General features: G+C 42.0%; 1 protein-coding gene across 1 annotated transcript; it reads right to left on the bottom strand.

Moving 5' to 3' along the window:
• Positions 1-380: 380 nt before the first annotated feature.
• Positions 381-14,442, bottom strand: mmp16b (matrix metallopeptidase 16b (membrane-inserted)). The gene is made up of 10 exons (XM_078263785.1): positions 14,314-14,442; positions 12,252-12,400; positions 11,500-11,616; positions 10,143-10,447; positions 7,112-7,273; positions 6,066-6,283; positions 5,775-5,913; positions 3,927-4,077; positions 1,226-1,341; positions 381-742 (listed from the first exon to the last, which is right to left on the bottom strand). The coding sequence occupies exons 1-10, from the start codon at positions 14,440-14,442 to the stop codon at positions 381-383; spliced, it is 1,848 nt and encodes a 615-aa protein (XP_078119911.1).
• Between the last annotated feature and the right edge of the window lie 316 nt (positions 14,443-14,758).

The following is a 14,758-nucleotide window of genomic DNA, read 5'->3' as shown; positions in this document are numbered from 1 at the left end:
AATTTGTCCACTGAAGTTAGTGCTAGGGGCTTTTTAAGCGGCGTGCAGAGACGAGGATAGACAAAGGTCCCACTTACAGTAGCTTAACTGTGTCTCACTTAATTGAGTTCATTCCAAGATACAGAAAAAGTCAGATACATACATATTAGTTGGACACAGGAGATGTGGCTCCCTCACTGATTTAGTTGCGTTCTGCTGATCATTTCGCTTCCTTGCAGCTTGTTAGTTGAGTTCAAGCAGTTTTAAAATCTGCCAACATGGAAATCCTTATGTACTGTACCCTTTACAGTGCTTCCAATTACTGTACTTAGGGCTTCAAGTAATAACTATACCTCTATCAGAGCTTCACACCCCTTTCTATACAGTGCGATAACAGTCCTTCAGACCCACTCCTGCATGGAGCGCTTGCAGTACAGTATGTGGCGCTGTGTGCTCTTCCTCCTGAACTGGAAAACGGTGTAGAGGAGGACCATCATGCAAAGCGCCAGTACACAGGGGATAGCGATGGCCACTGCTTTCTCCGTGCCCCCCGTGCTGTCCAGTTTGATGACAACGTCCACGTCACCATTGTCGTAGTGGCGTTCCTCCGCCACTGGAGGGTTCCAGTCCCAGTCGGGGTCGGCAGGCAGACCGTCACAGCCCATGAAATCCCTCAGGATGGATCTTGGGTAGCTAGGCTCCACACGAAGCAGCTGGTTGTTGAACTTCCAGTACTCCTTTCCCTTGTAAAAATAGGTAAAGCCTGGAGGGAGGTATTGTGGACACAACAACAAATTCACTTATAAAGATTAAATTTGCGAAGAGCAACTGTGCAGTAGATGTACCACTTTATTGTGCATTTTTGCTTGAGAAATGACTCTAAGGATTAGCCAAATTGATTATCAAAATAGTTTACAATGTATTTTCTTTCAATTCTAATTGTTGCAGCTCTAGTGTAGTGTATTGCAACATCAGTGTATGCATTGAGTTCATTTATTCTATTTTTTATCACTCACCTAATATGTGCAGATGCTCTGATGTCTAATGTGTTTTAAATAGAGATTTAACACTGGTTTAAACATTTACATGAAAATACCAGACAAACTAGAACTTTCTTTTTTATGTACTTTAAGGTGTCACTCTTGATCTTTTTTTTTTAATGAATTTCACTGTGTCAGAGTGAAAAACTACTTAGGGTTAGATCGGTTCTCACTGACTAGTTACGTGGTCCATAAAGCTGCCATACCGTTAGCCTTATCCACAAAAGCCCCCTGTGGAGAGTCAGGGATGCCCTTCCAGATGTTGATGGGTTTGGGATAACCTGGGTCCATGGTTCTCATGTCCTCATTGTACCTCCAGTACCTACAACAGGACAGACATAAATACAGTCAGTCAGTGACATGTATCCTGTCAGACACCTGACCCTGCAGCAACAGTGTGCTGATCTGGGTCAAGCCCAAGTAGGAAGAAAATTCACACACACAAGCACAGATCATCAGCACAGAGTGATGAGAGTTGAATTAATCCAACAACTGGACTCAATTACCATATCCATGAACGCTAAAGCCCAAGATCTAAACTTAGCACAGAAAGTAAGGAAATTTGTGTTTGGTAGATTATTTCTCTGTGGTAACAATACTTTTTGGCAATAAACCTTATGCCGTTGGAAAGCCTGTTTAGTTCCCTTTCAAATGGTGCCCCATTTGTAAGGAACATGCATTTTGTGGGCTGAGCAGCAGTGCTGAGTATGTGGGTTGCGCCCATGAAACGTTTGCCAAATCTTCTCTGCCAATGCCAAACAGCTTATTCTGCCATTGACTCGTTTGGTGTTTGGTGGATTGGATGATTGAAGTTTGAAGAAACAAGACATATTGTGGAAGAACCATACACAGCCACAACAGCCTGGCACCTCCTCCTCATGCTGGTCACCAGCCTGGTCACACACTGCTGTGGGATGGCATCCCATTCTTCAACCAGCATTTGTCACAAGTCAGCCAACGTGGTTGTGTTGGTCACTCTAGCACGAACAGCACGCCCAAGCTGATCCCACAAGTGTTCAATGGGGTTGAGGTCAGGACTGCTGGTTGAAGAATGGGATGCCATCCCACAGCAGTGTGTGACCAGGCTGGTGACCAGCATGAGGAGGAGGTGCCAGGCTGTTGTGGCTGTGTATGGTTCTTCCACACGCTACTGAGGCTCCTGTTTGTGAAATGAATACATTTTTCAATTGCCAATATGTCTTGTTTCTTCAAACTTTAATCATTAAAAAATCGTTGACCCTGAGCCGTTCTAGCCACCATTGGACTGTAAAATGAAGGAGGGAGACGAGAATGTGCTGCCTGGATTATTAATTGGAACATTTACTTGAAAAAATCTTCTTCCTGCCAACCCTGGCTACCGAAATCTGGTGCTACTGATATGTCTGCGCTTCTCTCTGATGCTCTGAAACACAAACATCGCTGCACATGACGCTAGTTAACACTATACTCGACAGCAGCTAACGTTAGCCTACCGCTAGCTAGTAGCTGGATTAAACACGGTTACAATGCTGACAGCTAACGCTAAACGGTGTAAAGTTTGATGTTTGATGTTTGAAGTTCAATGAAACTGGTAAACTACAGCCTCGTGGTGCATATGAAGTTATTGTAAATGTCCTTTTCCCATCTGATGGTTCAACAGCAATTTACTACTGAAATTAGGTATTGTTATTGTTATACATTATTATTAAATCATTTCATTTTGACCATATGGCCTTAGCAATAAACAAGCCGTTCTTTAATGTCACCAACTGTTGTTTAGTACCCTTTTTTTTTCTTTTCTTTTTTACTTTCTTAAAAAGTATCAGTTCAGGCACCGTTAATTATGTATGCGATTAATTTCGATTAATTAATCACAGAGTATGTAATTAATTAGATTACATTTTTTAATCGATTGACAGCCCTAATATATATATATATATATATATATAATACAGATTTAAGACCAGGAAGAATACAATATCAAAGTTGTATTATGGTACAGCACTGGACTACTGCACACTGTGTTTACAGTTTGCTGTCTGTAACTTGCAGCCAGACTTAAAAAAAAAAGAAAGACTCAATCTGACAATTTAAAGATCTGCAACTGACTTGATTCAAACAACCAGAGAGAGCAGGCAATCAATCATCCATACTTTGTTTATCTGCCTGGCAAATCTGTTTCAGGGGGTTGTTGTGATTGATCTGCTTCTCATACACTAGCACTCACACACATAAATCTTGCTACACAGTGTCATTTCTTTGAATTAGAACAAACACCACCCTGTCACTGAGAGCCAGAGAGAAAGAGAGAGAGAGAGAGAGAGAGAGAGAGAGAGAGAGAGAGGGAGAGAGAGAGAGAGAGAGAGAGAGATTGAGAGAGAGAGAGAGAGATGAAATTATGTTTGAGACGATGGACAGAACGTCTTGTTTGTCATGATGTTCAGCAGCAGGTTGAGGGATGACATTATCATGACAAAGCATTTTGTCAGCTTTCACCACAGGGCCCTCTGACCTCTTCAGATATGATTGATCATGACAGATAAACAAACATGTGAGTCACACTGGTATACTCTCAAACTTTAAGACCCTTTCAACGTACATAAACAACACATCCTCTAATTTGGTTGCTTTGGAAAGATTTTACTCCACTTCCAACTGCAGGTAACTAACTTCAACCGTGAATTAATCAATAGATGTATGCAAGTAGACAAAATAATATAAATACTTTAAAAAAGAAAAACTCTGAAGTAACATGATCACTATCACAAATGTTCCTCTAATATTGGGTCATAATGGATTAAATGCCAATAAGCAGCATTTTTCAGCTGTTAAATAGGCAATGTATTTGGCCTCATAGTACTTTGTTTGCTCTGAGAGACTCCAGTTCTGACAAACTCCTTAACTTCATAACAGTGCTAGTACACAGACCTGTCTCCTTTGAAGAAGTAGGTTTTTGCGACATCCTCCCACCAGACAGCTGTCTCGATACTCTGAGTGGGCATGCCGCTCCCGAACAGCGAGATGTCCTGAGGGTATGAAGGCTGGAGAGTTGTGTCCTTGAAGACCCAGAAACGGTTTCCTAAAATACACACACCAAGTTAGGAGGCTCTGGGACAAAGACATTATCATAAAGATGACCTTGAAAATTGCTCTAGACCAAACACTGCCGGCTCTCAGCTCATTCAAACCTTCTGTGTTTGTTTTTTTTCTTCCAGTGATTTTTTTTTTCTTCCAGGGAGTCTGGATTCATTTCTATTCACATGATTTCAAAGGTCAGATGTATCACCTTGTTTACAAAATATCTGTACAGCAGAAAAACTATGCAGTGTTGTCTATAATACAATAAACAGCAAGATGATGCTCTGAAGACAACGCCGCTGAGACTTGTTGTTTTCAGTTTTATTGAAGCTATTATTGCATTTAATTCAGTTTGATCATAAATGCCTCAGGCAGAGTGAGGGGAGCTGCTGTGGTTGTGTGCTTGCAGGAAGTAGCTACACACACACACACACACACACACACACACACACACACACACACACACACACACACACACACACACATACACACACACACACACACACACACACACACACACACACACACACATGCAGTTAAGTCCCCCTGAGTGAATAAATAAAGCATGAGGCGCTCTGATCCCACTGGGTGACAGATGTCATGTTAATCTGCCTGATGGACTAATGGCTGTACTGGATCTGCACCCGTTCTGTTTCCTTACAGAACGCAAAACAACCCCAAAGTCAACCATTCAGTTGCTCTAGGATAAAAGATTACTGTATGTTAAAAGAGCTCACAGATACACATGCACTCGTAGTGGTGGTATTTTATTCTACAGTATATATCACAACTCTCAAATCTGGGAATAAAAAAAAAAAAGAAGTATGTTTACATTCAGTGTTTTCACCAAAATGCAAGTCTGACAAATCGGTTGAATGCATTTCAATTAATCATAAAACATTTGCAAAGCTGATTTAAAAAATATATTTTAAATCCTGCGTTGTTTACATCCATGTTTGCTAGCTAGCAGCCTTCTTCTTCGTCGTATTTGTTAGTCCCTTGTAGGGATGTCACGATACCAAAAATCTAGTTAACTGATGTTATAGAGGCCCGTTAAAACAAGTGCTATCAGAGCACACATTAGGTTGTGATAGACAACGGCAGAGAGAAATAGACTCACTTGCGGTTTGTGAGTTCCAGGTTAATTCGTGAAAGCCGCCGTCGTAGATCTACGGTAGCCAGAAGCTGAATGCGGTCAAGCCGTACAGAGAGAGGAGGGGCTATTCGTTGTTTTTCCATGCTGATCGGTGTTCTTCTTCAGCATTTAGCGGCAGTCTAGAACATTTTTAACGTTAGGCGTATATACTGCCCCCATCAGGTCCGGAAGGATTGCATCCCCCGGTACCTACGATACTGTTGAAAAATTTGCACCGGCACGTTTTCAGAAGTTTGGTACCGAGTTGGCATCGTGACATCCCTAGTCCCTTGCTACTTGGTGCGTTAGCACTTCCATTTGTCAATCAGCGAAAAGGCATGATACCGGTGGCAGAAAAATACGTATCACATCTCACGTACGCTCACATGTAATTTACATGTGTATCATAGTGCATTTGCAGAATACTAACAAAATGGGGACCCACTCAAAAACTGGTGCTCAATAGCACTACTAGTGGCCAAAAACTCCACAGGGTACCTTTAATAAATTGAAAACTGAAAAAATATAACCCCAAAAAAGGAAAATTCTCATGCCTTTATTACCTTTGAAAAAGACAAACTTCCCTTCGCTATTTTCATACACGGCATCAATTTTGGGAGGCAAGCCTTTCCAGAAGTGGTTAATCTGCATGGGGTAGCCAGGGACTACTGAGTTGTCTCGTACCCTCCAAAACCACTGGTCCTATGGAAATGGATAAGGTAGAATGATCATCATCATCATCATCATCATCATCATCATCATCATCATCATCATCATCATCATCATCATCATCATCATCACAAACAGCTTTAAAACCAGCAGTCATGTTCACTCAGGCTGATGATCTACTCTACCTTGAACACAAAAAGCTCCTGCCGGAGGATGGCCAGGGTGTTGAAGCCTCCATCACAGATGTTGGGTATGGAGTTGGGGTTGAAGGGCTTGGCCCCCTGTGGAGGGCGATGGGGTCTGGCATGGCGGTCATGCTTACGGGGGTCTGAAGGAGGGTGGAAGCGAGGAGGAGGAACCGTGGGTGGGGGCCTAGTAGGCTGCGGTGCTCTATCTGGTGGACCTAAAAAGACAGAAAAAGACTGTACAGTTTTTCTGTATTTGTAAGATTTAACTATTTTTGAGACTGTCTTCAATGAGATATTAAATAAGTTTACTGTTTTTTGACCGATGCATCTTTAATGTTGGCACAGATTATTTGTTAGTTGATTCATGTTGTCTGTCCTCTTTAACAGCGGACAAATGCTGCTTACATCAACTAAAATGACTGAATGTTGCAGCAGAATTTGTAATACTGACTATATCATTGCAGGGCTTCAGTAGCAATAATATTTACCAGCCGCGACAGCGACGCTGGTTTTGTTTTCACCTTGTGAGTCTGTGTGTGTGTCATCATGGCAAAATGTTGTCCTGGAGACACCTACTGAAGCGGGAACTACCACAGAAAAAGAGAAAAAGTAGAAGAATTTGAGTAATTTGCTCTGTGTTTATAGGTCTGTCTGTCTGCGGACAGATTTTGTCACCGTGATAGCATCCCAACCGTGCAAGATGGAGTCACAAAACTTTAGAGGTATGTAGTTGAGAACAAAAAGAAGACCGAGTTCAAGGATGGGTGTGATCCAAGCAAAGGGGAGTAAGAGTTAGGGAAGGGGCCATTGGCCCTACATTTTACGCCACTGGCCAGATTTGGCTTCACGGCTGGTTTGATCCCATTGCAAGATGGTCTCTAGTTTGTAATATGGCTTTAAAAAAGTGTTGGAACAATATAATGCATATGTAACAATGCTCTAAAGGGCTCTAACTACTTACTAACTGCTAGAATTTACAGAAAAGGAGTTGTTTGTCTTTGTTCAACTTCTACATCATACTAACATATGAAACAGAGGGTTACCATAGATTTTCTGGATGCCCTGCAGGTCATCGTGAGGTAGTTTGAAGTTCTCTGTGTCCATGTACTGGTAGAAAGGAGCCATGATAGCGGTGGGGTCGTTAGAGTGTTCCAGACCGAGGGCGTGGCCCAGCTCATGCACCGCAACCAAGAACAGGTCATTACCTGGAGCGGAAGAGGGTATTGTTAATGCAAAAACACTCAATCATATATGGCACACAGTACAGTACATACAATAAATAAGAGGTGGAAAAGAATAAATGTTACTTATGTGTGCCATGATGAAACAGAAGAAGAAAATACACACCCATTAACACAAGAGGCAGACATGATACATCACTAAGAAATAAGATTCATATGGACATTAGATTTTTTACAATTACTGGGCATCTATATAGACAAGTGGCTATATAGATGCCCAGTAATTGTATCCGTAAATCCATAGTCTATAAATTATTGTTGTTCCACAAGCTGCTATTGTGCCACTGTAACATGGCTAAAATGAGGAATCATTCCAAGAAAGATTAGACATAGGTGGGAGCATACGTACATGCTGGCACAATAAAATCAAACTTCTCTATAAGTATTGTAGACTACTTGATTAGTCGGTCAACAGAAAATTAATCATCAGTGGTTTTGATCACCAGTTAACCATTTATCAAGCAGAGAATGCCAAATATTTGCTCGTTCTAGGGTCTTTCATAATTAGAATTAGCTTCTTTTCTCAGGTTTATATCATTGTAAATTGACTACCTTTAAGTTTTGGACTGTTGGTTGGACACAACTGAGCAATATTTCAACATTTTATGGACAAACCAGTAAACACATTACTAACAAATAACCGGTTGATTAATCAACAATGAAAATAATCATTACTTGCACCTCTCTGGGCCAGACAACTTCCATTGAGCTAATGTGGTGCAATGAAGTGCAAGTAAAGATTATTGAAGGTAAAATGCTTGGCTCCGTAATAGCAAATACGCCCCACAGAGAGCAGAGGGACACACACTCACGTTGCTGCCCTGGGCACCTGAGAACAGTGAGACACAAACATTCATATAATGCTCCTATACACATGTCAAAATTGAACAAGGAAACATTTGGGTTCTATTTCGTATCACATTCAAACAAACAGACAAATGAAAAAAGAAAAATGCCGGTGTCTATGGTCAGCATTCAGCTCATAGTGTCAACCTGATTTAGAAAGAAGAGCACCATTTATGTACAGCTTGTGACTGAAGCTGTCCCCAGGAGATTGTTGCCCTTTAAAACATGATATCCACTCCTGCCAGCAGCACTGCACGGACCAACCACTGACCCCCAGCCAGCAGCTAAAAGGTTACACCTCCCCCTCCCCCATTTATGTCACACATCCAGCCTCTTCTACCAAACCAAAAATGTCCCATAAAGACTCCCAGGAGACAGGTCGGAGCTACCATTAGCGCACATGTCAACATGCAACATTTACAATTACACTGCTATGAAAGCCCATTAAAGGTTGCACATCTTCCCAGACTCATAAGCACAGACAGAAGCTTTTCAGAACCAGCCTCAGCACTCCACATGGATAACCATGGGACACTGTGCAAGGGTGCACATGAATTTGACTTGGGAGTCTGAGACAATTACTGGAGTATGAGAACAAAAGAGAGAGAGAGAGAGAGAGAGAGAGAGAGAGAGAGAGAGAGAGAGAGAGAGAGAGAGAGAGAGAGAGAGAGAGAGAGGGAGTGGAGTTGATGGGTGGCAAGCAGTTTCCCAGAACAAACACAATGTGAGCTGTTACCTTCCTCTTCCACTAATGGGAGGATAGAATGTAAGCGTATGGCACATGGGTATTAGCGAAGCAGCCTGGTAGTGCTCTGACAAGCCTGGCGCCCTGTAGGTAGGGTAATTAAAGTGTGTGTGGATGCACGGCTAAGAAAGGCATTTTATCTCCCTCTCTGGGATGCTGCACCCTGCCAGAATCCACATTGCCAGGCTGGCCTACATTGCATGATATGTGGGCCACTGTTACAGTATATTTTATAATATAATCCATAATAACCAAACCTACCTTTATCTATCATAAGATTATCCAAAACAATATGACATAACACAACACAACATAATATATAACATTACATAAGATGACATGACACGGCACAACTCATAATGACCTAACCTAACGTAGCCTATAATAAACATTACCCATAACATAACATAACATAACCTAACATAACAATATAACCCATACTAACTAATCTGACTTAACCTAATATATCCATGAATAGCATAATATAACATAATTAACGTCATAAAATCCAAAGTAAACCAATTTATAACTTATAAACACATAACATATGATTACATTACATACAATCATATCACATTACTTTGACATGTTGTAATGGCATAGATAGATATAGGCTATATATATATATATATATATATGGCACTTTTCTGCTTTCTGTCACCTCTCGCATACCACTGAGCTACATCAAATTCTCTAAAAACAGAATAGCAATAATCATGTGCCAGCAACCAATGTCTTAAAATAGCATAGCTTTCTATCCTGTCATATGCAGAAAACAAAAACAAAATCCTGACAGATGGGGTGATGCGTCTTTAGCGAGCACAGCCCGATCAAAGAAATCTCTGCATTCTTTGTTTTTGGTTAAGCATCCCTCATACTCTGCCCTGTGATACCATCTCTGTTATATTGCCCTCCTGCCTAACCATCTGTATTTCCAGTTTTTTTCTTCCCACCAGTCTTTATCTGTCTCTCCCGATGACTTCTCTTTTTTCTGTTTCTCAATGCTTTCCTCATGCCTTCCACACCCCTTAACTTGTTTACTTAACAGCCAACATTCTGCATTTAACAACCTTCTTTCTGTACTTTCTTCCCTTATCTTAACCCCTGCCATTACAATTTCCTTTCCACACTCCTGCTGTGGTTTCTCCTTACTTTCGCTTTCCTCACTCATTTGTAGCCTTTGTCTTACAACTTACTACCACCACTTTCTCTATCTATAGATTTAGGTTTAAACCCCTTTACCATCATGGTTTGGGTTCCCCAGGGTCCATGGCTCATCTGAATCAAAGTGTGTGTCCCCTCCTATGCCTGGGCCCGGGAAATAAGCGTGAGCGAGGAATCCCCCCTCCCCGTCGAAGGGTGAGCTGTCACCATGAAAACCCGAAGCGAAGATGATGGTGATGTCCACATCACGCCTGCCAGTCTCCAGTGCGCTGTATGGAACGGCCTCAAAGCGTAGGGGAGTCACACCCTGCCACACATCAAACGCCCGCCGGATGGCATCGTGAGTCTCCCGGGCGCCCACCTTTGGTGTGACATTTTTTATGCTGTGGGAAGAAAGAAAGCAAATCGATTGTAAAGGCTGCAAAGAGGTAGAGGCTATGAGGCTGAGAAAATGCTCTGCAGGATGTAGTTTACATACTGTGTTCATAGTAAACATGGGTGTACATGGTGCAACAATCATACATCATCTTGAATTACAGGGAACAGAACATTCGGGAGAAGTGAAAATAAAATATATACTGCATCAACTCCGTGCCTCGTAATCCTATTCATTTTGAGTGAACATATTTTATTTTTCAAATTAAGGAGACACTAAAAAAAAAGTTGCACTTGACAGAACTATTTCAAGCCCGGCAGCTTTTACTGAACTTTTAACACAGCAGTCGTTATCAGTCCCTGGCAGGCAAAGAGGCGTGGGAAATCTTCTCCCTCTCTCACCACTCATTTTCGTGAATAAAGTGCAGTCAGCAGCAGCACTGGCTTAGCACTGATTGACATTCCATTAGGAGAGGTGGCTCATCAATTCAAATTCATGGGGGAAGGAAGGATTTGAATAAATTGACAGTGTTATCGTCTATTACTGCTGTAACCAGTTATCAGTTCTCCTCAGAACCTATTAAAAGCTGGAGCTTAATCAGGCGAGATAAGATGAGAGTTTAGAATTTACACTCAGGAATTTCAAACAATTTATGAGGTAGAGGAAAGTCATGCTACTCAGCTAAAATAGTTTGTTTTGTTTTATAAAAAAAAAAAAGAATACATGGAGAAGGATTAAAAGAAACTGCCTGATCCCATTTTTCATTTTGTCAGCAAGCTATTTATAAACTGGAAAGTAAACATACTCACAGCCCATATGGGCACATGTGTGAATCTGAATGTGTGATGTTGATGATATTTGTGTGTGCCCCCAGACATGTGACGTATTTGCGCAGTCTCTATGACAACACAGAGCATGTGATCCCAGGTGGTTAAAGAGGAGGAGATGAGAGACAGAGGAGAGCTGAGAAAATTAACACTGGCACATCTGAAACCTACAATAAGCGCTGTTACTGTAAGCTCAATGGTCGCTATGACAACTGCCTCCACTATCTCTTACCTGTAGGTGATGTGTGTACGCTGCCACTTCTGTCCTGTCAGCGCGTATCTCCGCTCCCGTGACCTCGAAGCACTTCTAAATTTGTCTGGAACTCCACAGCGAGGCTTTTGCATCCAACTTGGGAAAGAGAAGAGAAGAGAAGAGAAGAGAAGAGAAGAGAAGAGAAGAGAAGAGAAGAGAAGAGAAGAGAAGAAAAGGTGACTCAAGTTTGCTAAATAAAAGTTGGGAGGCAAACACCATCACGAGACAACATAAAGCACTGAAGTGAACTCAGTAGTTCTCTTACTGAGATAATCACAGCAGCAAATTAAGGACATGTTGTGCAAAATACCACAAAATCTACTCCAAACTACAGTCAATAATTCTCAATGAGGGCTGAGAGAAAATCCAGAGTTTCTTGTTTTCTCATTCATACCACATCGGATTATCAAGAGCACACAACACAGATACTGTAATACATATAGGCAAAACATTAATTCTCACCTCAGTGTGATATCACTGCATCATCATGCAAAATGAGAAGAAGGAAAAGTGTTAAAACCTTCCTCTGAGGTTGTTTCAGATGATGTGATGGGAGGTGAAATGAACATCTCTATTTCTGTCCTTCACTAAGTCATTGCAATATTGATAGCCATTCCGTCTGCATTTTTAAATGAATGAGCGGAGCATTTGCATTAATGTGACAACAATTGCCTGGTGAAAGTACATGTGTACTCCAGCTTGAGTTGTACAAGTGTGTATAGGCTACTCACTCCTTGGTTTTCTCATCCAGTGTCCCTGTGACATTGAGACCATAGACACGCTGCATGGCAGCGATGGCTGAGTGCATGGTTTGGGCCGAGCGCAGGACAGACATTCCCTGTTCTGTGCGGGGAAGGTAGCCATACCTCTGTAGCCATCCCTGCGAGGGGGAAGAAGGAGAAAAATGTGTGCCTTCATATCGTGGCTATTTTAAAACTTTCTTTAGACTCTTTTAGACTCCTTTATTAGAAAACCTCACAGTAGAGAGGAAACAGGAGGAAAGACAGTAGGAGATGACATGTGAAAAAAGGTCCTGAGCTGATATCACATCCAGGGCGTTGTACATTTGCATTTTGCAAGTTTGTTCGGATAATAAATGAGTTAATCATCTACTACGATGCACATGTATCAACCCGAGCTGTCAAAAGTGAAAGGCTATAAAAGAAACAAACACCATTTGTTGCAGCTATGAACTTGAATTTCCTTCATTTTTTGTTTGATTAGATCAGGTCTCACATATAACTGTTACAACATATTCTCTTTTTTAGCATTCATATTTCACTTAATGCTGGGAGGCTGTCTAGTTCAAAAACAGACCACAGACATTCCTTCACCGCAGTGGTTGGGGTACCTTGTTCAAGGGCACAGTAGCTGTTTAAATGAGGGCAAAGCACTATTTGTTTAGTTACCCTACCCAGTGTTCCCAGTAAGTGGCCAATCCCATATTAAACAATAAAATATGTATGCAGGTTATTCATTCTGCATCTCACAAAAGGCTGTGAGGTGACTAACCATTGCTACAATACTTTTTACATTATTATTGCAAGAGATCAAACTGAGAATGAGCTTCTGTGGTTATATCTATAATTAACGTCACAGAAGCTTTAATGAAATACTTCACAAAATTTGCAAGTAAATAGTCTATTTTTTGCAGAAACTGTCTATCCGGCAGAAGTTTAGGTTTAAATGTGTCTGTGTATATTTGCTCACAGGCTCCCTGGACATCAGTGCAACTGTTTGAATTTGAATCCCTCCTAGTGACCAGTGTTTGTGTCTTGTGGCTGCCGGTCAGCATGTGCAGGACTGTGGCCCTGCCTCCTCTTGCCCTACAAAGCGAGAGAGCGACTTGACACAGAGGAAAGAGGTGAGGCTGAGCATCATCCAGGGGTCACTGCCAGACTCAATCCTGAAGCTGAGAGGCCACGAGGTGCCCACGCTATCCGCAGCTGTCCACAGCCTCCCCATCACTACACACAGCCTATGAGATATATGCTCCAGCTAGCTAATCTGACTAGCTGTCTCTTCTGTCCATCCCTCCCCCTTCTGCCTCCATCCCTCTTTCTGCTGAGCTAAACACCTTGTTTATCCCTTTTTTTCCCCTCCTCTCTCCTGTGGGCGTGTTTCCTGTGTGTGTTGTTTGTTTGTTCGAAGGCACAGATCTCAGAGACATATCGGGCAGATTTCAGTGAGCCATAAAATTGAATAATGATGTGTTTGTGTGACTGTCAGCTGCAGCATTTAATTTCTTGAGAGTGGTGGGAGGGGAGCCTGAGGTGAGGATGAAAATGACATAAATTAATAAGGTACAAAAAAGCAAATCCTATTATGCAGCTTGTGTCTGCAAATGTATAATCTCCTCCATGATGCTGCCAAAGCATGTCTGACTTTATGTTGGCCTGTCACAGAACTATATCCAGCAAAAGCATTATGCTGTAGGACATCTCAGTTAAAACAGACCACTCTCATCTGGGTTGCACATTTAGGATCAGTGGGCTGGATCAGCTCAGCTCATGGACCGCAGTGTAATAAAATGAGCATCCTTCTGTTTCATTGCACTCTACAAATGAGGAATGCGTGATATTTTCGCCGTTCAGTGCGTGAGCTATCCTGATAGGCTTACAATGCATCCATGTTATGCTTTATGGTTATTGTGCCCACAGATAGCGTGGGGAGTCGATATATAGACTATACATATAGGCTATAGCCTAAGTGTTTTTCACGCTGAGGCAGATGATGTGGAGGAGAGCGCGCGGTCATTTATGATAACCAGGTAGGGAAGGCCATTTATCTTACCTCAACGCTGAACTGATGATTCTCCTCTCCGGACACAGCACACGAAATCCAAAGCAATAAATGCAAGCAGAATGCTGCCGCGTAAAAGCAATCCGATGGTTTTCTTTTACTGGAGGATACTAAGGTCATAATGACCTGTTTTTCCCGAGTGTTTATTAGAAGAAGCCGCCCGTCTGCTTTGGCTCTTGTGTCAAATTAAAATCATCAGGCGAGCTGTCAAGGCAGATTCCGATGAAAACGAGAAAAGGCCCCCGCGTTTTATAAAATCCAAATGGTGGCATACAATGTTCCGATGTCAAGCAGAGATAACGCGGCATGCTAGACCCGCTGCCCTCTCCATTCTTATTTACATCAGGGGCTACATCTATCCAGCAGCATCAATGGCCATGTACAGTACCCAGTCTGCGCATAAGATAGGCTACCTCCCGACTCGACGCCTGCGCTT

This window comes from Sander vitreus, chromosome 12 (assembly GCF_031162955.1).
Source record: "Sander vitreus isolate 19-12246 chromosome 12, sanVit1, whole genome shotgun sequence".
In the NCBI taxonomy this organism is placed as follows: domain Eukaryota; kingdom Metazoa; phylum Chordata; class Actinopteri; order Perciformes; family Percidae; genus Sander; species Sander vitreus.
This window is presented reverse-complemented; position numbering and strand designations above follow the sequence as displayed.